Here is a 24900-nt window from a genome sequence, read left to right as displayed (position 1 = left end):
AATCTCCCAGCTTTTCAGTAGTTGTAGACCAAATGAAATGTCTGGGCCAGGTGTAATCCATAGCTTGGCGTTCAAGGACTTTTAATGTATTCCTTGACATAGTTCATCTTTCACTTGAAGTGAATTTATATTCTATACAGTTGAGCATCTTACACCTTTTGATGATTGTGAGAAGTGGGGCATCTCTTGAAAACTGTGTAGTATGCCTTAAACCTTAAAGATCATTACCCATTTTGCCTCGTTTACCTTTCTATAAATCTCTCATAAAGACGTAAGTCAAAATGAGATGAAACTTTGTATACGAAGATGCTTAGTGTGGCTTCATATATATAGTAGTTAAAAGTGTCCCATCAGAAGGAAGATAATTTTCTCTATAAGGTCGGTGGTGATATAGTTGATTTTCTCTTTTATTTTCTATTTTTTTAAAAGATTTTATTTATTTATTCATGAGAGACACACACACTCACAGAGGGGGGCGGGCAGAGACACAGGCAGAGGGAGAAGCAGGCTCCATGCAGGGAGCCCAACACGGGATTTGATCCCAGGTCTCCAGGATCACGCCTGGGCCGAAGGCGGCCCTAAACTGCTGAGCCACCCGGGCTGCCCCTATTTTCTGTTCTTTACTAAATTAGTTTTTACTCAAATCCTTATTTTTTCTTCTTCTGCTTGCTTTGGGTTTGTACATTTTTTTCCAGTGTCTTGATGTGGATGATTAGGTTATTGGTTTGAGATAATTCTTGTTTTTTATTTTTTTAAAAAATAGGTACTTAAAACTATAAATTTCCCTCTAAACACTGCCTTAGCTCTAAGTTCTACTGTATTCATCTCTCTCAAACTATTCTCCAGTTTTCTTTGTGATTTCTCCTTTGACTCATTTATTAATAAGGATCTTTTTTTATTTTCCACATTGGTAAATTTCCCAAGTTTCTTTCTGTTATTTTTAATTTGATTTCATTGCGGTCAGAGAATATACTTTGGTAATTTCAGTCCTTTTAATTTATTGAGGCTTGTTTTTTGATCTAATATAGGATTTATTCTGGAGAATGTTCCACGTGTGCTTGAGTTGAATATGTATTCTGTTACGAGGCAAAATGCCCTACAGATGTCTGTTAGAGTTTGTTGGTTTATAATGTTCAAGTCTTCCTATTTCTTTGGTGATGTGTAATTGTCCATTATTGTAGGTGGGATATTAAAGTGTTCGGTTATTTTTAAATTGTCTGTTTACTTTAGTTCTGTCAGCTTTGCTTCATGTATTTTAAGGCTCTCTTGTTAGATGTGTATGTTTATCATTGTTCCTACTGGATTGATCTTCTTTGTAATAAATTGTCCTTGTCTCAACAGAATGGGTTTTTAAGTGTATGTTTATTTTAAGAGTTTAAGCAGCAAAAACTACGTGTTGTGTTAAAAGTATATAAAATGAAAAATGAATGCATATCAGCCCCATCCCCCATAGAAATTCGTATTAACAGTTTATGGTATATTTTTTGAAATTCTGTTTTATTAACCTATGTCTGTAAAATAACACAAATGTTCTTTAAGCAAAAGAGGAATCATAGTGATAATGTTCTATAGTTTTTAAAAATTAAAGCCACATTGGATCCCAGAAATTACCTAGTTTAACGTGCTTATTTTTTAAAATGAGAAAGCTGAGGCCATGGAGGGACATTGACTTTCTCAAGATGACATGAGGACTAGGTGGCTGAGCTGTGACTGGTTTCCTGACCCTTGGTATAGTGCTCATTCCCACGAGCCTCACTGCCTTCTGGCCATGTTGGGAACAAGAGGGTCTTTTAGTACTGTGACAGATACATAGGCTGTCAGTCATCATGGCAAAGGTTGTTTTATAAGTTGTGCTTGGACTTAATTTTGCAGATTTTTATTGAAAATTTTTTTTCTTTTTCAAATATGTAGCTCCTTGTAGAAATTCTTATGAGGCCTACAATCTCTATCCGGGGACAGAAACTGAAAAGTAAGTATACTTGTGAGCCACTGGTCCTCACTTCCCAGCTTGCAGATGTGACTGTGGTTCCGGGGGCTTCTTTCCCCTCCTAGCTCTACAGTGGTGGTCTGCTTTTCATTCAGTGGCAGTATGTGCTCTCCACCCCCAACTAAGCAGCTTGCTTTCTTCATTTTGTACTAGGTAGTGATATAGATCTGGGACTTTAAATGAAAAAGTATGAAAGCCACTGGGCTAAAAAAATTGCATGTTTGTAGTTCCTAATAGTCTGTGGGCCCAGCTTTTATGTTTTCTCTGGAAATTCTTATTTTTCCTATTTAGTTAATTGAGAGAGTAAAGAATAATCTGGTAAGATCATTTGTTTTATTTTCAAAAGCATATATATATTTTTTTGTTGTGGTAAAGGTGATATGTGCTCTTGGTAAAAAGTTTAGTCATTACCAAAAATGATAGAGATTAGAAAGTCAAAGTGTTTTGGTAGCATGTTATTTCTTAAGCTGGATGATGGTTCTATGGGCATTATTCTTTCATTCCTTTTTATAATTTATACTTGTTACAGTTATTATTTTTAGGTATTCAGTATTTAAAGAAGAAAAAAAAGTAAGAGCACTCTGGCACAAGCCAGAGATCACAAAAATACATACATACAGGCCAGAGATCACTTTTAACATTTGATGAATACCCTTCTACAAACATCACATACATATCTTTTTAATTGAAGTATTTTTATGTAAATACAAGGAGTTAGCATGAAGGTAGGTATCCTGGGTATCTGCAGGTAAGGTAGGTATCTTGGATGACCTATTCAAAGAAGTTCACTTAATCCAACTCGATGAAGCCTATGGCCTTCGAGTACTGACAGAAACACTGGTGGCCCATACTGAGGCTGTTTCCCAATCAGACTGTGTCGGTTTGAGTAGATACAGCAAGAAGGAGAACCCTAGCCAGACTTCCTATGATAGGTCCAGGAGAGCTGCTGGGGACCTACCTTGGTCCCTCGGGTATAACGAGGCAAATGGAAAAATACATATTTTTGTTTAATTTAAAATATTCCTGCCTTAACTCAAAACATATTATATAAGACCTCGTTTGTATGTGCAGCACTGGTTAAGAAGATTCATATTTGTCTTTCGATGTCTCAGCTTTGTACTCTATCTAAATTGGTTCTTCATGTTCCCTGTCTACCCTGATAGCAAGTAGCATCTTGTAAATACTTGTTGGTGTACTTACTCTCTCTGCCTCCTATTAAGTTTAGAGACTTTTTTTCTTTTGCTAACCACTGTGTATTCTTCATTTGCTCTAGAGTAGGTGCTGAATAAATATTTGATGAATGAGTAAATTGCAGTTCCCTTTGAAAATGAAAGGTCTAGAAATGCAGAGATACACTGATCTGGTATTCCAACCTGCTCTGAAGTCAAGAGATAAACCAAAAAGCCCCCACAGGTTGAAAGGTAGTGATAAGGGATATGGGACATCTGCATTGTCTCCAGATTATGCCAGATAACCCTTCTGGTCAAGCTGGCTTGGCAGGGCTGCCCATTGACCTCTCAGAGGGAGACCTAACATTTTAGAGTTTGTGGCAGTGTTGGAATGAATGGAAACAACTTTTAAAAGTAAAACTAATGCCGAGCAAAAACACTCTTTTGATAATTCATACTCAGTTTTATTCTCTTCAGGCTGAGGGGTCATAAAAATTACTTCCTTTTTGTTGTATTCCCCTGTTCCTGCTCACAGAAAAGTAGCTAGTTCTTTGTTGGAGTTTGTAGGTCAGGCATTAAAAGCCATTTCCCCAAAAGAAATAACAAAAAAGAAAACAAAAACACACTTGTGAGTCTTTAGTAAAAGTGATACCCTTGTTTGCTGCTAGTAGAACCACCAGTGGAAATTTATAATGTGCAATCAGGAAGTTTATACTTTGGATTCTAACATTTCTGCTTTTGGAAATGTATCATGGCTATTAAAAGATGACACCACAGTAGGTTCAAAGTATGAAGACTGTGGAGCTTAAGAAGAAAATGGCTACTGCATCAAACCCAAAGTCCGTATACAAATTGGTTTGTAGGTTCTGATAGGCATCCTGAAAATCTTTGGTAAACAAGATTTAGTACACCTCTTTGATAGAGGTATACTAAAAGGAAGATAATCATCTTGGAGGAGATTGTGAGGAACAGTTCTTAGGTTCAAAAATTTAATTACAACCATCTTTTCAGTGAGAAAAATAACCAATTATTCCCCTTTCACTTTCAGTAAGTGATGAAATGTCCAAGGATTGTTTGAGCATCCTGTATAATACGTGTGTCTGTGTAAGTACGCCTGTTCTTGGGGCCTCCTTTTTTGTCCCCACCACATTTGCAGCGCTTGAGAGGGGAAAGTTCAAGTGGGGGTGGTGGACATGAGAGCTATCCTCAGACATGCAAGAATTGGACTTATGTGGGCCTAAGAACCAGGACCAACAGGTAGAAATTGTAGGGAGGCAGAATTTCGTAGAAATTGTTAAGAGTTAGGGCTGCTCCAGCAGGTAGTGATCTCCTTTAGCCCTGGAGGTGTCCAAGCAGAGACTGAACAATCCTTTACCAAGTCGATACATACACTGGAAGAGTATGTGTAACCTTTAAGGTTCCTTTTAATTCCATTATTTATTTCCATTCCTTCATTTTCCTTGTTACAAAATAAAACCAGAACTAGAAGCCCCACCAGTGTATTAAGCAGGAAACTCTGCTTGTTTGACCCCTGAGAAGGAAAGAATGGTGAATAAAAGAAGCAATTTGGTAGAAAGGAAAAAGCCTAGCACTTAGTGCTAGAACTGGGTTTGGAGTTCTGGCTCCTGGCTCAGTACTTATTAATTCACCTCTCTGAGCTTTAGTTTCTTATCTGTAGAATGCAGTTAGTAATCTTATTAACATTGTAGGCTTGTTGTGAGGACTAAGTGAGATGATAGATGTGACAGCACTTTGTAAAGCAATATACAGGTGCTAGTTTTTGTAAAACACAGTACCTGTCTTTTAGGAACTTATGTGGTAACGTGTAAGCAGTGAATCATAATACACGCCAGAATGAAACAAGTGATCCTATAGAAGTGAAACCTGTATGTTATGAAAATACAATGGAACATTTAATTCCATGTCATTTCTTGCATCATTCAGAAAGAGATTTCAGGTGTTCTTGTAGTAATATGTAAAATCTACCAATATCATAAATCATAAATTTATAAGTAGAAGAAAGAAAAGTGTAGAACAAGGTGAGGGTATAACATGTATGCAGGAATTGGGCTGACCATGAAATCATCTGTAGTATGAATGGGGCACAAATTTGGGTTTAAACTTATTGGCCAAAAAATAAATAAATAAATAAATAAAATAAAAATAAACTTATTGGCCAAAAAAAATAAAAAATAAAAAATAAAAAATAAAAAAATAAACTTATTGGCCAACACAAATAGAGAAATAAGTTTCATTTTTTTTCTTTTTAAAAAAAATTTTTTTTAATTTTTATTTATTTATGATAGTCACAGAGAGAGAGAGAGAGAGGCAGAGACACAGGCAGAGGGAGAAGCAGGCTTCATGCACCGGGAGCCCGATGTGGGATTCGATCCCGGGTCTCCAGGATCGCGCCCTGGGCCAAAGGCAGGCGCCAAACTGCTGAGCCACCCAGGGATCCCGGGAAATAAGTTTCAACACTTAACGCAATTCAGCATCTTTTAACAACACAGCACAACAGAAATACAGCATGAGCCTACTTAGATTAAATTTTCTTATAGCCACATTTTTTTTTAGAAAGAAAAGAAGTAGGAAGAAATAAGTTAATTTTAATAATATATTTTATTTATTATAGTATATCAAGGCTATTCCAACATGTGAACAATGTAATTATTAATGGGATATTTACCTTACTTTTTTGTACTAAGCTTTCAAAATCCACTCTGTTTCTTACATGTAGAGCACATCTCAGTTCAGACTAGCCACAATTCAGGTGCTCAGTAGCCACGGGTAGCTAGCAGGCAGAAAGGCATGGACAGACCTAGAAGATAAAAGTAAACTAATTGTTCAGCTAACACACAACTATTCTTGCAACTAAGGTCAGTAAGAACTTGTCCTTCTTTTAAAAGATGACCTATGTATGATATAAATACTCCCATCATTGGCAACTTCCATATAGCCATTAGTTTATGAGGCTGTTCGTTAATGGTACCTAATGTTAATTAGCAATATTCCATCAAAACACAGTTCATTAAAAAAAAAAAAGTAAAGGAAACAAAAATTGGAAGAACATAGAATAATATGGTTCAACTCTGTGCTGATCTGGCTTAATTCCAGGGAGTAGGCAGAAACCAAGAAATGTCTGAATGGTGCCTGTTTGGGGGTGGAAACTTGTGCGAATTGTGGCTAACCTGGAGTAGGCATGACCTGCCTGAAGACATTTACATTCCAAATTTAAAACATACTGCTGACCAAATAAAACTTGGCCTACTGGGTGCTAGTTTGTAGCTTCTCATTTAGTTACTAGGCAGACATTAGGTCAAGAACCTATGATGAACCAACCATGACCCACCCACCCCCATTCATTTGCACACAATGTTTTAGTGATTTAAGGCCTCTGCCAAGAGTTCCTGTTGTAGCTTGGACTTGCTTTTCCAATGTCTAGAAGGGGGAATACCTTGCTTTTCATGTTTTATTTTGTGATTATAACCTATTCTGCCTTTTCTCTCCTTTTTTCTTGTGATAGACGGAAGGAGTTACAAAGCGTTTGGCAGAGAAGAATGACTTTGTAATCTTCCTGTTTACATTGATGACGAGTAAGAAAACGTTCTTACAAACAGCAACCCTCATTGAAGATATTTTGGGTGTTAAAAAGGTGAGCTATGTTTTCCAGCAGGTGGATGACCAGACAGTGGAGGATGTCTCAGACAATTGGGATTCTCAAACCTGAATGATCTACAGAGCTCTTTTATTTATTTATTTATTTTTTAAATTTTTATTTATTTATGACAGTCACAGAGAGAGAGAGAGGCAGAGACACAGGCAGAGGGAGAAGCAGGCTCCATGCACCGGGAGCCTGATGTGGGATTCGATCCCGGGTCTCCAGGATCGCGCCCTGGGCCAAAGGCAGGCGCCAAACCGCTGCGCCACCCAGGGATCACACAGAGCTCTTTTAAAACAACATTCTTCCATATTCCTAGTATTAACTTTTTTCTATTTACTTAATATATTCAAGTACAAAACTAGGTTATATTCCTCCTTCTAATGGGTTTTAAATGACAATAAAACTTAAACAAGTATGTAAATTGAAATCAAAATAATGATAAGACTCAAAAGCTCAGATTGACTTTGTGAATTTAATGTGATGACTAACATTACTTTGCCAAAGTCAGATTGCCCCTCACTAATTATTTTGATGCAAGATCTTTGTAGCATACTTAAATTGTTATATGCTATGTGATGACTCCATTTTCTTACCAGTTTTCGATACTTGAATGCTGTGAAACGTTCATTCTTTAGGATATGTATTCCTGGGTGGTGATGTTTGACTTTCACTTATTAAGTCCACTTCTGTTTATTCTTATTAGTCTTCAACAGTTATAGTTTAATTGATACCAGCATAGAGGACGCAGATGTGAACACTGACATCCTGCCATTTGGTTGTAAGGTGGACATTCAAAAGATCCATAATATGCTTTAAAAACAACAACAACAAAAACAAAAAGGGCACCTGGCTGGCTCAGCAGAGCATGTGATTCTTGATCTTAGGGTCGTGAGTTCAAGCCCCATGTTGGGTGAAGAGCTTACTTACAAAAGAAAAAAAGAAAGAAAAATGAAAAACAAAACAAAAAACTGTGATTGAAATGAAACACTAAATTAAAAAATTATCATCAAGAACTTACCCCAAAAAACCACATCTATAGACCTCTGTTAGATAATCACTAAATTACATTTTTGAGCAATGCTTGTGAAGATGTGGAGCTTACTTTACTTCCCCAGTCTTAGTTCCACTGCTCTGTTGGTTGCAGGCTGGCAGATTTCTTCCTCTTACTACTGAGGAGGCAGGAGCAGCCTCTTAAGAGTTGCTGTTGCAGGGGAAAGGCTACCGACGTGCATTGTGGTTATCCCAGCTTTCATTTCTGTCTTTCTGCTGCATTTTCCCCAGGCCCTGCCTGTCATGCACAAGCAGAAGATGCACAAGTGGCCCATTGTCTATAGGAACACACTGGAGATGTGTGCAGGTCCCAGACAGATCCTTTGTACCCTCTGATGAAAAGGCTTTGTTATTTTTCCAATAATTGTATGTTCCAGCCAGTGTGTGAAAGGGAGCTTCCAGGGCGGAAACACCAGACTCCCTGGCAATCTGAGCATGAGAGTCTAGGATTGCTCCTTCATAACTTTAGCCACTTGTTCCTCGTGACCTGACATTCATTTCTCTGTGTGTTACCAAAAATAGTGAGGAATTCTGCTAGACATGGTTAACCTTGGTGCGGTTTGAAAGAGGGATAGACACGGTAAAGAAAATGGGAACCTAAGCCACAAACTGGGAAAAGATATATGTAACTCATTAATAAAGGATTGGTATTCAGAATTTATCAAGAGTTCTTACAAATCAACAAGAAAAAGACAAATAGCTCAGTAAAGAAAAAGGAGGGCAATGATATAAATGAGCATTTCACAAAAGAGATACGAATAATCCATAAACAGAATGTGCTTAACTTCATTGATGATCAGGGAAATGCAAATTAAGATTACAGTGAGAGAGAAAGAGCAAGTGTTGGTGAGAATGTATATCATTGACTTTTCCTTCTTTGGCTGGCTGGCTTTCTTTCCTTTTTTTTTTTTTTTTTTTTAAAGATTTTATTTATTTATTCATGAGAGACATACACACACACACAGACAGAGAGGCAGAGACACAGGCAGAGGGAGAAGTAGGCTCCATGCAGGGAGCCTGATGTGGGACCCGATCCCAGGACTCTGATCCCTGAGTCCTGAGCCAAAGGGAGATGCTCAACCGCTGAGCCACCCAGGTGTCCCCTTTCTTTTTTCTTTCTTTTCTTTCTTTCTCCAAGCCCAATGTGGGGCTTGAGTTCACAGTCCTGTGCTCAAGGCCTAAACTGAGATCAAGAGTCGGTTGCTTAACTGACAGAGCCATCCAGGCACCCCGAGAAGGTGTATCTTTGGAATCACTTATATACTGCTGATACCTTTTTGTTTTTGCAGAATCTCTTTATTTTTCCTTGTTTTCTGCTTGAATATGTGCATACCCTGTGACCCAGCACCTAGGGAAGCACTACCCTGAGGGCTGATGTGTCATTCTTGTGCCTGGGTCACCTGTGCCCAGGCATGTTTGTGGATAAACTCAATCCCAGCACAGTAGTTTTTAGAAATGAACATACTACATCAAAGCCAAGAGGTCACGAAATCAGTTTATTCATTGGGTCTGCCAGCTATAAAGAAAAGATCAAAGTGTGTCATGTAAGGGTATTGTTTCAGTTTTTGTTACATTATTTATATATTCACCTATGTATGTTTTATTGGGTTATAATAGAAATTTTTTCTTATTCTTGGACATTGTCAATGTAATTTGGAAGCCACTGCCCCAGAAAAACTTCTGCACATGTACATCAAGAAATGCACAAGAATGCTTATATTATTGTTTCAGAGTTAAAAACTGAAACCAAGTCCATAATCCATCAATAGGAGAATGGATAAATGTTCTCTAATCATATAGTGGATATTAGAGAGTAGTGGAAGTCAATAAGCTGTTACTACAGGCAACAACGTAGCTAAATCATAGAAATTGATAGAAGTCAGTTGCAGAAGACTATATAGTTGTTTGTTTTGTTTTTTTAGAGAGAGAGTGTAAGCAGGGGAGGGACGGAGGGAGAGGGAGAAAGAATCTTAAGGCTCCACAATCAGCATGGAGATACCAGTGCAGGGCTTGATCTCATGACCCTGAGATCATGACCTGAGCCAAAATCAAGAGTTGGATGCTTAACTGACTGAGCCACCCAGGCGCCTCTAGTATATCATTTTTATTAAGCTCTGAAATAAGCAAACTCATATAAGGCTAAATAAAATTCAGGACTGTGGTTACCTCTGGCAGAGAGACAGGAAGATGTGATAGGAAAGACACACACAGCTATTCATTTGGTTATACTTCATAATATATATTGTATGTATTAAGTGTTAAAATATAACACAAAGTGGGGTTGGAGGGCTATTGGACCTGGTTTGTGACCCATACACTAAGACAGGGCTAGAGGAACAAGGCTGAAAGTTACAGTTTCCTCTAATAACAATAACTAACATTTGTTGTGTCCTGGTGAAGGAGAAGGCAAAGGTGGAAGAAGCTATTCCCACATACCCCCTCCATAGCAAACTCCTGTTCTTCATTACCAGAAATAAGAGTGGAGGCCGTGGAGGCTTCTAGGAATAATTCACTTATTCAGCACACATATACTGAGACCCTTACTTTACCAAGTCTTATGTGCTGAGGCTCTGGAAAGAAAGTAAGACATACCTCTCCCTCAAGGCAATGTGAGTTTATTTGGAAATAGTTGGAGGAATAGGTAATTACAAGGTCCTGTGATAAGTGCAGTGATAAATACCTAGTCCAGTGAAAGTGAATTATTGAGATGTAGGGTAGTAGGTTTTATCTGAGGAATATAAGAATGTTTCAAAAGCAGAGAGGCTCATGTAATGCACAACATTTGCAGATTTTAAAGAAGAAAGAAAAAAGATATAACCAAGTAACAGAAAGCATTTTATAGAATCCAGTAGTTATTCATGACAAAAGCTCGGAATAGAAGGAAAGTTCCTTAATATGATAACAAAACTTACAGCAAATATTAAACTTAATATTGAAACTTCGGAAATACTCTTCTTAAAGTAAAAAAAAAATAAAATAACACCTGCTATTGCTTACTCTAGATAATTGGTTACCTGTGCACATACACAGTAATTGAGAGAATTACACAGTAATTCCTATAAGAATGTTTATTGCAATGTTGTTTAATAGTGAAAATTATAGTCTACCTAAACATACATATATACACATATATGTTCTTTTATGTGTATATATATATGTATATATAAATTTAAAAGAATCGTTAAATTCATTGTGGAGTAAAACAGTGAAGAATGAATGAATTAGCTACTTCTATCAGAGTAGTTAAATCCCAGTGTTAAGGGGCACATGCTGGCTCAGTCGATATGGCATGTGACTCTTGATCTTGGGGTCATGAGTTCAAGCTTCATATTGAGCCTAGAGCCTACTTAAAAATAAATACATGTTTTAGAAAAAAAAAAAAATACTTGTCTGAAGTGACCTAAATTTTAAAAAAAAAAATCCCAGTGTTGACTAAAAAGTAAGGTATAATATTAACTATATTCCCCATGCTGTACTTTTCATCCCCAGGACTTAATTATTTTATAACTAGAAGTTTGTACCTCTTAATCCCCTTGACCTATTTTGCCCATTTCCCCCAGTTTGTTTCCCCCATTTCTGACAATCACCAGTTTGTTCTCTGTATTTGGGACTTTCTCTGTTTTGTTTGTTCATTTGTTTTGTAGATTCCACATATGAGTGAAATCATATAGTATTTGTCTCTCTCTGATTTCACTTAGTATTATACTCTCTAGATCCATCCATGTTGTGGGGCACCTAGGTGGCTCAGTGGTTGAGCATTTGCCTTTGGCTCAGGTCATGATCCCAGATCCTGGGATTGAGTCCTGCATTGGGCTCCCTACAGGGAGCCTGCTTCTCCCTCTGCCTATGTCTTTGCCTCTCTCTGTGTGTCTCTCATGAGTTTAAAAAAAAAAAGAGAGAGAGAGATCTCCAACCATGTTGTTGCAAATAGCAAGATCTCATCTATGGCTAAATAATATTCCATTGTATATGTAAAACCATGTCTTTTTTATCCATCATGTATCAGTGAACACTTGGGTTGCTTCTGTATCTTAGCTTATTATAAATACTGCTGTAATAAACATAGGAGTGCATATATCTTTTCAAATTGTTGTTTTTGTTTGCTTTGGGTAAATACCCAGTAGTGGAATATCTGAATCATACAGTATTTCTATTTTTAATTTTTAGAGGAGCCTCCGTACTGTTTTCCATAGAGAGTGCATAGAGAGTGGTACATTGTGCCAACAGTGCACAAGGGTCCCTTTTTTTCCATATCCTAACACCTGTTATTTCCTGTCATTTAAATATTAGTCATTCTGACAGATATGAGGTGATATCGCTGTGGTTTTGATTTGCATTTCCCTGATGATCAGTGATGTTTAATAACTTTTCATGTGTCTGTTGGCCTTCTATATGTTTTCATTGGAAGAGTGTCTATTCAGGTCCTCTGTCCATTTTTAATCAGATTATTTTTGATGTTGAATTGTGTGAGTTCTTTATATATATTTTGAATATTAGCCCATCATCAGATATATCATTTGCAAATATCTTCTCCCATTCAGTTGGTTGCCTTTTTGTTTTATTGGTGGCTTCCTTTGCTTTAATACCATATATTTTTATGGAAATATTTATAAGAGCATGTATGGGAATAATAAATACAGTTCAAAATAATGATTACCTCTGGTGGGAGAGATGGGACTGCAACTAAGTAGGAATATACAAGGGCCTTCAGTTAGAAATGACAGATACCCACCATTTGCTTCAACGTGGATGGAACTGGAGGGTATTATGCTGAGTGAAGTAAGTCAGTCAGAGAAGGACAAACATTATATGTTCTCATTCATTTGGGGAATATAAATAATAGTGAAAGGGAAAATAAGGGAAGGGAGAAGAAATGTGTGGGAAATATCAGAAAGGGAGACAGAACGTAAAGACTGCTAACTCTGGGAAACGAACTAGGGGTGGTAGAAGGGGAGGAGGGCGGGGGGTGGGAGTGAATGGGTGACGGGCACTGGGTGTTATTCTGTATGTTAGTAAATTGAACACCAATAAAAAAATAAATTAAAAAAAAAATTAAAAAAATAAAAAAATAAAAAAAAAATTTTATTTCTTAAAAAGAAAACATCTGTAGGAAGAATGGCAGTTTATGAGTGATAAAACTTGTGTGGTAGGCATTTCTTTTCTTTTTTAGATAGGCAGAATGACCCATATGAGCAGAGGTAGAGAAATAAGAACAGTGGTATTCAAAGGGGTTAACCCTCAACCAGTCCTAAAGGGTATGTTAGTCCCATTTGGCAGTTGAGCAAAGACTTAGAGAAGTTTCATAATTTACCTATGTTTGCACAGCTGTAGTTTGCAGAGCTGGGATTTGGACCTAAGTGGTTTGGCACCAAGTCCCATTCTTAGGGGAATGCAAAGGGAAGGACACATCCAGTCTCAAATGAACTGAACATGCGGATTGTTTTATTTGTGTCTCTTGTAGGAAATGATCCGACTAGATGAAGTCCCCAATCTGAGTTCTTTAGTATCCAATTTTGATCAGCAGCAGCTTGCTAATTTCTGCCGGATTCTAGCTGTTACCATTTCAGAGATGGATACAGGGAATGATGACAAGCACACCCTACTTGCCAAAAATGCTCAGCAGAAGAAGAGCTTGAGCTTGGGGCCTTCTGCAGCTGAAATCAACCAAGGTAAAGTCTCTTAAGTTTTCAAAATTTTGAGATTGTGGCTCTGAGACCCTTTCATAAATTATCTGCTCTTTCAGTATCCCTAGAGATTGATTTATGTGAGAGCTCCTAGGGTCCACTTAGAGTATGTAAATTTTGTGTATATCTGTTCATTATTTTAGGAGGCTAAGTCCATAACCTTTATCAGATTTTTGAATGGATTCAGAATCTCAAAAAAGTTAAGAACCAGGAGCACCTGGGTGACTCAGTTGGTTAAGCGTCTGACTCTTGATTTCAGCTCAGGTCATTATCTCAGGATCATGAGATCAAGTTCCATGTCTGGCTCTGCACTGGGCATGGAGTGTGCTTAAGATTCTCTCTTTCCCTCTCCTCCGCACCATCTCTCTCTCTCTCTTAAACAAAAAAAAAAAAAAAAAAAAAAACCTTGTTGATCAGAATTACAAATACACATACCTTTTGATCACTAAGCCTTTTCTGGGCCTTTATCCTATAGGTATATAGGATGTGATATATACAAGGTCATTTATTGCAAAATTGTAGTAACAAAAGACCAGAAACAAGACTACTTAATTTCTAGAATATTTATCTAATGGGAAATTTTATAATTTTTAAGAAAAAAGAATGAATATCTGTGTACTGATACAGGAAAATATCTCCAAGATATATTACTGTTAAAAAGGGAAATGCAGAGCTGTGTGTATAGTATGATACTTGGTGTGGTAAGCAGAGACGGGGGAATATTTGTTCACATATAGTATGCATAAACTGAAAGCAGGCACAAGAAACTGAAAATAGTTACCCGTTGGGGGTGGCTGGAAATGAGGTAGATGACAGCAGTGGAAGTAAGACTTCTTAATGTATTATTTTATATATTGTTTGATTTTAGAACCCTGTGAGTATGTTAATTACTTCCCTACCTATTGCTTTTTGGTAGCAAGAGAACTTTTTCTATTTCTATACTGGTCTAAGCAGATTTGGGGGAGATTTGGCATATATCTGTTTTCGTTGTAAGAGTATAGATGATCCACATTTGAACTAAAATATTTATGTGTCTTAAAAGCTCGTTCTTGAACATGAACAGCCTGCAACATATAGCTTTGTGCTATATGTTGGGTTAACTGAATAACCAAGGTGAAATAATGAAAACTTAGCATTAAAAAGCAGAAATAGAGAGTGATGATCATCCTGTGGCAGCCCTGAGGATGCTTTGAAAACAAATACTTCGTTTCTGAAGTCCAGTTGACTGGATATGTGATTTCTCGGGCTTAGCTCTGTAGAATTGCTAAGTGCTACACAGCAGCCTCCCTTCTAAATACTGAATATGAATCCTCTGTTAACTTGGTGAACATTCTGGTTTTAGTTATGAACACTAGATGGTCATGACTGTATTTCTAGGTTATTAATAAAATTTTACATGTTTTAGTCATATGTAAAAACAGAACTATATGAACTCTGTGGACCCAGGTTGGTGGTTCCCTCCAGGCTGGTTTTCCTTCCTGAATCCATAGATCCAAGGCCTACCTTGGTCTGTGTAGGCTTTTCTTCCCCTCCCTCCTTTCTTATGACTTTTAAGGAGTACTCATTTTAGTAAATCATAAAATATACATTCCTAAAAACGTGTGAATTTTGTTATGACTAAATTATACCTTAAAGCTGATTTAAACACATTGACAGGGATGCCTGGGTGGCTCAGCAGTTTGATGTCTGCCTTTGGCTCATGGTGCGAGTCCCACATGGGGCTCCCTGCATGGAGCCTGCTTCTCCCTCTGCCTCTGTCTATACCTCTCTCTCTTTCTGTCTCTCATGAATAAATAATAATATCTTTAAAAAATAAAAAATAGACAAACTGACAAAAGGTCACATTTGTAGCAAACATTGAGCTAACTGCATTACCTAGAAATGATTTTATTTACTCCTCCAAGCAGCCCTATGAAAAAGAGATTAGCATCACCATTGCATAGCTTGGGAAGCTGAGGGTCATAAAGGTTCGTCATTGGATACTTGTGTGTGCTGGGGGCACTGAGTCACTTTCATCTTAGTTTCCCATTTAAGGAATCTGTTCTGGAAGATTATTTTTATCCTGTTGGTATCAATTACCTTCACATACCTGTTTGTAAGCTGCCTTAAGTGAAACTAGCATTGCCCATCATTCTTGGAGGTTTTTTAGCTAGTTGGTCTTTTAGTTCACAGAGAGTTAACCCTAAACTCAGATTTCTTTAATTTGGGCATTTAAAAAAAATAGTCTTCATAAAATGTCTAAGTTCACTTGTATACCTATGTGGCTGACCCATGAGATAATCTATATGTGATGTCTGCTTGTAGCTTTTGGGTTAAAGCTTTAATAAATGTATTTTAGCACATGATGTACAGGGTCTGACCTTTCCCAGCTTTCTGACCATAACTTCTGTTTCCCTGCCCCCCACCCCACACACATTTTTCTCCAGCCACATGCCCTGGGAAGGTCAAGGTGAACATAATTAAATCACAAGTACAGTGAGAAAAGATCTTAGTTCTCAGTGTTGTCATGCCTTAATTGAACTCCAGTACTAAATAGTTTTAAATAGAGGCATGTGTAATAATCATCCCAGGCTGCTATAACAAGATACTGTAGACTGGGTGGCTTAAAAAACAGAAGTTCATTTTCTCACTATTCTGGATGCTAGAGGTTCGAGATCAAGATGCTGTTGGCATTGGTTTCCGGTGAGGCCTTTCTTTCTAGCTTGCAGTGGACTGGCCTTCGCACTGTGTCCTCAGGTGGTCTTTTCTCTGTATGTACAAAGAGAAAGAGACGCCTGGTGCCTCCTCCTCTTTTATAAAGACACCAGTCCTATTGGATTAGGGCCCACTGTTATGACCCCATTTAATTACCTCCCTAAAGGCCCTGCCTGTATCCAGATGCAGTCATATTATGAATTAGGGCTTCAACATAGGAATTTGAGAGAGGGGACACAATTTGGTCCATAATAGTATGGAAAGTGGACATGTTTTTGTTTTGTTTTGAATAAACTGTGGCTGTTTTCTTGCCCAGCAAAATAATGATTTATACTGTCTTCCTGGAGATCCTATAATAATAAAAATGTTTGAGCCCTTTTTGGATTTCTCAGAATTACCAGTTGTTCTTCTTTTCATTCAGATGGGAACAGATGGTTTCATTGGGGGGGAAAAAATCATTCAAAAATTTAGTCAGAGATGTAGATGAAGTCACAGGCCAGATAATTATCAATTTATAGGTGACCCTAAGCTAAGAGTTGCTTATTTTTGTAACACGTGAGCTAGGACAGAATTCAGAATCCTCTCAGCTGGAAAGTAGGGTCAAAACTGAGGAGGAAAGTTTACGGGAATATTTCAAAATACTGATGTTTTTACAAATATGAGGAGAGAAAAGGTTTGCTTTTGCAGAAATTCTCAGAAGTTGTAGGTGTTTCAGTTGTCAACCAGTATAACATTAACCATAGTGTGTGATCACTGTCAGTAAGGCTGTGCGAGTTACAAGGACACTGTGACACTGGGTACCAGTTCCCTGAGGTTGTGTATAATTTGATGAGCATAATTGGGCCAATGATTTTTTTTTTTCCTGGGGAGAGATCCCCTAGCTTTTCATCACTTTTTCAAGAGATGAATGATTCACAAAGGTGCAGGAATTTCCAGGGTGGGGGTGGGAATCCCAGAACCCTGAATGCTGGGGAGTTCACATCTGAGGGGCTGTGTTGAGTGTGCAGGGTAGGAAGACTAGGTCTTAGGAACTGTCTTGTGAGGAATAGAGAAACTGCAGCTATTTATCCTTGCAGAAAAGAGTTTGAGAGCAAAAATCCAGCTTTGGAAAGATTTTCATATAGAATCCACTCTTTATTTTTGGGGAAAAGTACTATGTATCTAAAGTTTCTTAAATATATATGGGTCTATCGTAGAAAGTTTGTTTTCTTCCTTGTGGCACCCTCTTATATTTTCTCACATGTCCCTCCAGAGAAATTCTGTACATGTCCAGTCAGGGGGATGGAGGAGGGAAAGAGATTGGCTTCTCCCTATCTGTATAGATGATAGTATAAAATAGGCACCATTCTGCCCTTTGTTTACTTTATCTTGCACAGCATTTTATTCCAGTACATATAGAATTATGTGATTCCTTTTTACAGCTAGAGTATTCTAATATTTGGGTATACCACAATTTATTTAACCAATCCCTGATAGATGGAAATTTGGCTTATTTTTAAATCTTTGTTCCTACAGATAATAGCCTTGTGTTTGGAGTATGATGTGCTAGATAGATATTTCCCTTTTAAGCTTTGATAGATGTTCACAGGTTAACCTTCTGAAGAACTTACTGGTTCATCTTCCCCCACTCTATACGCTGTTCCCAGTACAACACCTTTTTTAAACTTCTCAAGCCAATAAGTGAAAAATGATATCTCAAAACAAAAAAGCTATCTCCATGTATTTTTTCTAAATTGAAGTGAGTGTCACATAACCAAATAAACTGAACAATTCAGTGGCATTTAGTATGTCTACAGTTTGTGAAAGCACATCTCCATCTATTTTGAGAAATTTTCATTACCCCAAAAGGAAACTGTGTACACATTAAACAGCTGAAATTCACCATTCTCCCCAACCCTGGCAACTGCCTGCTTTCTTGTTGTCTAGATATTTTAGAAATGGAATCCTACAGTATGTGACTTTTGGTATCGTGCTGCTTTCACTGAGCATGATGTTTTTTAAGTTCATCCATGCTGTAGCACATCAGTGTTTCATTTCTTTTTATGGCTGAATAATATCCATTATTTGTACATACCACAATTTGTTTATTCATTCATCTGGTGATGGACATTTGAGTTTCCCCATTTTGGCAATTGTGGAGTAGTGCTGCTGTGAATATGTGTGTATGTGTATGTACTTGAGCACCTGTTTTCAGTGATTTGGGGAATATACTTAGGAGTAGAATTGCTGGGTCATGTGGTAATTCTATTTTCAACTTTTTAAAAAAAGGATTTTATTTATTTATTAGAGATTGTGCAGGAGCATAAGCAGAGGGGAGGGGCAGAGGGAGAAGCAGACTCCCCACTGAGCAGGGAGCCAGACATGGGGATTGTTCCCAGGACATTGTTCTCAGGATCATGACCTGAGCTGAAGGCAGACATTTAACTGACTGAGCTACCCAGGCGCCCTTGTGTCCAACTTTTTGAGGAAAAGCTAATTTTAATATAGTTTTAATTAGCTTTTTTAAAAAAATGAGGTCAGACATGATAGTCACTAATTTATAGAGGATGGAAAGGGGGTTAAGATTATTTGCTGAGCTCTGTGCTGGAACTGAATTTATATGACTTTGTATAATCATAACTAATTAGTTTGTTGTAATTGTAGTTTTATTTTTGAAAATCTTTAATATTCTTTTGAATATTACTTAAAATTTTTTCATTTAAATTCTTCACACAGAGACATGCGTATGACACATACGACATTATAATAATACCTGTTTGGGCAGCCTGGGTGGCTCAGCAGTTTAGCGCCGCCTCCAGTCCAGGGTGTGATCCTGGAGACCCGGAATCGAGTCCCATGTTGGGCTTCCTGCATGGAGCCTGTTTCTCCCTCTGCCTGTGTCTCTGCCTCTCTCTCTCAGTGTGTCTCTATGAATAAATAAAAAAAATCTTAAAAAAATAACCAAAACATTTAAAAAATAATAATAATACCTATTTACCCATCACCTAGCTTCACCTGTCAGTACCTCTTTATCTGTATCCCCATTCACTCTTCCCTACTCTACTTTGAATTATTTTGAAGTAAATCTCAGATATCATGAAATTTAACCTGCATATGTTGCAGTGTTTACACAAGATAGTGACTCTTGTTAAAAATAACCCTGACACCATATTATACCCCCCAAATTAATAGTAAAATCTTGCTGTTATGAAGTACCTATTAATTCAGTTAGATAATGCGGTCACATGGTTCAAAAAAAATCTACAGATTCGAAAAGGCATTCATTGAAAAGTTTCTCCATCACACTCTTATTTCCAGTGGCCTAATTCTCTTTGCCTGTGGCAACCACTGGTGTTTTCTGTCATTCCAGGAAAATTTAATACATGTATAAGCAAATACATAGAGATGTTAGTCCTTATTTTTAAAGAAGGTTAAATGATAGATCAAAGATCTACCACTTGCATTCCCCTGCCTCCTCAGTTTATTATGTTCTCTTATGCTGATCAGAATTTCCATTTTACTATTGTGACCAAAATGGGATTAGAGAAAATAAGAGTTGGGTGATTATTCAGTTTCGTTCTTTACCTTAAAAACAAAAAACAAAAAAAAACAAACAAAAAACCCCTCCTTTCTTCCTGCTAGTACATGTTTGTTACAGGAAAATCAAACTAGAGAGAAGTGGTTTTAATAGCGTTTATATCCTCTCTTACTCAGGAATGGCCACATAAACATCTTGTTGTAAAACCTTCATTGTTTATATGTATATTCTGTGCATATTTTAAAGAAGCAAATTTTTAAAGAAAATGGGTTTAAGCCAGTATTGTTTAGTAATTTTTTCTCTAGCAAGTAGATTTAAACATTTTTTTGAGTCACTCTATGTAAAGATATATGTCTTTGTTCTTAGTGTTTGTCGTATTCTATTGTAGTGGAATTTATTGTGTTTAACAGACATGCTGTTGATGATCATCTTTACCATTTTGCTGTTGCAGAAACCACATCAGTGAATATCTTTGTACATGTGATTGGTTATTTCTTTGCAGGAAATCCCCAGAAACGAACCTCCTGGCTCAAAGACATACAGGTTTAAGAAATTAAAGTGATTCCAATTTATATTTCCTCCAGTAGATGTAAGAGAGCCTATTTCCCTGCACCTGCTATTGAACTTGTTTCTGTAACTTAAGTACTATTTTACCTTGGCTTAGCATTTCATTTTGAAAGGAAACTCTGACTAGCTACTGTCAGATTAAAAATCATTCCTATCATGCAGGTAAGGAACAGGCCCTTTATTCAGAGCTTTAGAGCTGGTTTCTGTTTTGAAAATGCACTATTTTATTCTCTCTTTGGCAGCGGCCCTTCTCAGCATCCCTGGCTTTGTTGAGCGGCTTTGCAAGCTTGCAACTCGAAAGGTATCAGAGTCAACAGGCACAGCTAGTTTCCTTCAGGAGTTGGAGGAGTGGTACACATGGCTAGACAATGCTTTGGTGCTGGATGCCCTGATGCGAGTGGCTAATGAGGAATCCGAGCACAATCAAGGTACTTGGGGTCCGTTTTCTATGAGGTGGGGACCTTTCCCTTAGACTCCTTGGAGCCATTCTTGACCTCTTTTCCAAGGAGGATTAATTAAAATTTGCTCAAAGAAATTTCTTTAGGGAAGTCCTAGATCATAACTGTTAAGATACTTTTGAAAGCTGATGACAGAAACCTCTTTGAACTCTCTCAGTGGATATGAAAGCAGAGAGAAGGGACTGGCTGAATCCAATAACCAGACCATTTTTAGGAACTCAGAGAGTCCTTTCCATGTCTCCTCTTCATTCTCCATGGTTCTTTGGTGTTCTCTTCTCACTGTTCTAATGAGTAGGCTCTTAGTTTCATCAATAGCTTCGTGGTAAAGGGCTCTGGCCCATCTTGGGTCTGTTGCTCAACCCTGAAGCATTTGATCCTAGCCAGCAGGATGGGGTCAGATTGTACAAACCCAGGAATTCTCACTGTAAAAGTGAAGAGGAGTTCTATTTCAAGGATGGCAGGGTGTGAAGCTCTGTGGACCTCCCCATTGCAACTATAAACAAAACCTATAAACAACAACAAAAACCATCCATGTAGGGCAGCCCGGGTGGCTTAGCAGTTTAGCGCTGCCTTCCGCCCAGGGTGTGATCTTGGAAATCCGGGATTGAGTCCCACGTCGGGGTCCCTGCATGGCGCCTGCTTCTCCCTCTGCCTATGTCTTTGCCTCTCTCTTTCTCTGTGTCTCTCATGAATAAATAAACAAATAAAATCTTGTAAAAAATCCATTTAAATTCTATGGAAGTTGTTCTAAGAGCATACAGTAAACAAGGAAATCTTTAAGATAATCTGCTAAAATTCAGAACACTGAGAGTCTGTGACATTTGAAGTTTTGCTTGTTGGAGGTTCCACTGTAAGCAGATGTGGCCAAAAAGATAACCCTCAACAGGACATGATTCCCAAATAAGGAATATGATATTTCACTGTTGAGGAGGAGGGCAGACCTACCAGCTTTTCTCAGCCCCTCCAATTCCAAGTTGGAGAGGCTGAATTCTTGATGACTGTACCCTTCAGGTCAGGGGCTCCCCAATGCAACTTTATTAAGATATAATAGATTTATGGCATTGTATAAGTTTAAGTGTATAGCATGTTAATTTGATATATATTACAAAATAATTATGGTCATAGCATTAGCACCTTATCCCATCACATAATTATCATTCTTTTTTGTGGTGAGAACATTAAGATCCACTTTATTAGCATCATTCAAATAATATTAGCTATAACGACCATACTGTACATTGGATGCCCAGAACTTGTTAATCTTATAACTGAATGTTTGTACCCTTTGACCACTATTGTCCTATTTCTCCCAGCCTCTGATAACCAGCATTCTATTGTTTCTCTGAGTTAGCTTTTTTAGATTCCACATATAAGTGATATTATTATACTCTCCGACTTATTTCATTTAATTCACTTATTTCACATAATGCGAGGGGCTCCTTTCCCTTGCCCGCCCTCCCACCTCTGTGCTACACTCAGTACACAAGCTATGTTCTAGGCCTGGCAAGCAAGAATTTTCTGACCATTTTGCCCTTGCCCCAACTCACTGTAGGACAGAGATTCCATCCAGGGAGAGAGGGAAGTTGAGAAGACTAAGTGTCTGTTGACCCTCTCAGAGTAGTGGTGCCAAGATTTTGCCAAGAGGAGAGTTAATAGGCAAGAACAGAAGGTAGGGAAGTTCAAACCTAAGAGTGTTCTCAGTAACAGTCTAGATTTTGGTGGCAAGCAAATAAAAGTAGGCTGTTCACTCTTAAATGAGAACAAAGTTAAACCATAGGCTGGGTAGTTTACCAGCAAGAACCAGACATACAACTTAGCAGAGCTCTTCTGAGGTCAAAATAAACCTCAGATTAAAAAACTACCTTTGCCCAATTTTAATTGGATTAGACTTTGGAGTACTTTATGCCCCAAGGCATTGTCAAAAGTAGAGCATTCAGCCAGGAATAGTGGAGTCTGACAGCTGGGTTCCATACCAGATGAGGTAGAAATCTTAACAGAGAGATCAAGGAAAGTGCCATAGAAAGCCCTACTAAAACACTCATCCAGGGAGACTGTAAACACACTACAGCTGCACTTCTGAGGCAAAACAACAAAGACCTGACTAGCCCACCGAGAAATAGGTTTTATTGAAATAGGCTAGCCAGGTCACTGAACAAAGAAATAACAAGCCCTGAACAGAAGGAAGGGTAATCAGTATCCAGAGTTGCTGCATTGTTTACCTAAAATGTCAGTTTTTAATAAAGTTTATGAAATATGCAAAGAAACAAAAAAGCATGGCCCAGACACAGGAGAAAGCAGGCAACAGAAGTTGGCTGTGGGAGGGTCCAGATACCAGATTTAACAGAGACTTCAAAGCACTCGGTGTAAGGATGGTCAAAGAACTAAAGGAAGCTATGCTTAAAGAAGTAGGAGCAGCTTGAGAATCTGTGACAACATCAAATAGAGAATATCAGTAAAGAGATATAAAGGAGGGATCCCTGGGTGGCGCAGTGGTTTGGCGCCTGCCTTTGGCCCGGGGCGCGATCCTGGAGACCCGGGATCGAATCCCACATCGGGCTCCCAGCATGGAGCCTGCTTCTCCCTCTGGCTGTGTCTCTGCCTCTCTGCCTCTCTCTTTGTGACTATCATGAATAAATAAATAAAATCTTAAAAAAAAAAAAAAAAAAGAGATATAAAGGAGAGCTAAACGGAAGTTCTGTGGTTATTAAACTATAAATAACTAGAATGAAAAATTTGCTGAAAAGAGCAGGAAGAATATCTGAAGAAATAGTGGCTGAAAATTCCCCAAACTTGGAAAGCATTAATGTATCTATCTGAAAAGCCCAAAGAACCGCAAGTAGCCTGAACTCAAAAGATTTACACCCAGACACATCATTATAAAAATACTGAAAGACAAAGAGAAAATCTTGATAGTAACCAGAGAAAAACAACTCTTCATTTTCAAGAATGTCTCATAAGATTTATAGCTGACTTCCTGGAAATAGTAGAGGTCTGAAGGCCGTGGGATGCCATGTTCAGAGTGCTGAAGGAAAAACTCTCAACAGCAGAACTTCGTTTCACAAACACAGGTGAAATAAAGAAATTGCTAGATAAAAACTTAGAGAATTGGTTACTAATAGATTCACCTTATGAGAAATACCAGGGGAAATTCTTCAGACTGAAAGCAGTAACCTCAGACAATAATTTAAATATACACAAAACAGTAAAGAGCATTAGTAAAGGTAATTACATAATCATCAAAGACAGTATAAATACATATTTCTTCTCCTTTCCTTAACAAATTAAAAAAGCGTTTATGTAAAAACCATATGTTTATAATGTTGAATCTGTGACATAACAGAGTAATACACTTGACAGTAACAGCACAGAGAAACCAAAGTTGTGGGAGCTTGGGTGGGACTAAAGTTGTATTGCAATAAGGAAATTATACAAGATGGTAACTTGAATTAATAGGAATCAATGAAGAGAACCAAAATGGTAAATAAGAGGGTCAGTATAACAAATTCTAGTAATATTTACTTTCTTTTCTCAGCTTGGTGGACAGACATAAAATTATATAAAGTAATAATTACAACATTGTTGTATAACAATGTACGCAGTGTATGATACAATATGTTGTTGAATGGTTAGCGTCTGTAGATGTAGTATGCATGAACAGTAATAGCACAAAAGGGGAGAAGGAATAGAGCTGTAGAGGAACTCAGTATAAATCTGAAAAGATTTATCAAGTTAAGATGTATGTGGCAAACCCTATAGAAGCTGCAGAGAAAGTAACTTTAAAATACAGTGAGAAAGTCATTAAAGGAATTACAATGTTTATACCAGAAGATATTCACTTACTACAAAAGAAAGTGTTACAGGAGAAATAGAGGAATTAAAAACACATGAGATAGGTGGAAAACAAAAAGTAGAAAGGCAGAAGTAAATTCAACTGTTGTTAATAACCTTAAATATGAATGGAGAAAAGCAGTTCATCCCAAAAGCAGATTGCCATATTGGATTTTAAGAAAAGATCCAATTGTACGCAGCCTATAGGAGGCATACTTTTTCTTTTCTTTTTTCCCTTTTTTTCTTTTTTCTTCTTTTTAAGTAGGTTCCACACTCAATGTGGGG

The 24900-nt window shown here is 37.6% G+C and overlaps 1 protein-coding gene and 1 pseudogene across 2 annotated transcripts in view; one reads left to right on the top strand and one right to left on the bottom strand.

Moving 5' to 3' along the window:
- Nucleotides 1-24900, top strand: part of LOC112673852 (transient receptor potential cation channel subfamily C member 4 associated protein) — a 69246-nt gene that overhangs the window by 21403 nt on the left and 22943 nt on the right. For both annotated transcript variants that reach the window (XM_025469815.3, XM_025469816.3), the window contains exons 4-8: nt 1912-1969; nt 4205-4260; nt 6680-6808; nt 13329-13536; nt 20572-20757. In XM_025469815.3, coding sequence (XP_025325600.1) covers nt 1912-1969; nt 4205-4260; nt 6680-6808; nt 13329-13536; nt 20572-20757 — 637 coding nt within the window. The remainder of the gene's footprint in view (nt 1-1911; nt 1970-4204; nt 4261-6679; nt 6809-13328; nt 13537-20571; nt 20758-24900) is intronic.
- Nucleotides 2777-3438, bottom strand: LOC118352294 (40S ribosomal protein S29-like; annotated as a pseudogene).

This window comes from Canis lupus, chromosome 24 (genome assembly GCF_003254725.2).
Source record: "Canis lupus dingo isolate Sandy chromosome 24, ASM325472v2, whole genome shotgun sequence".
NCBI classification, from domain to species: domain Eukaryota; kingdom Metazoa; phylum Chordata; class Mammalia; order Carnivora; family Canidae; genus Canis; species Canis lupus.
This window is presented reverse-complemented; position numbering and strand designations above follow the sequence as displayed.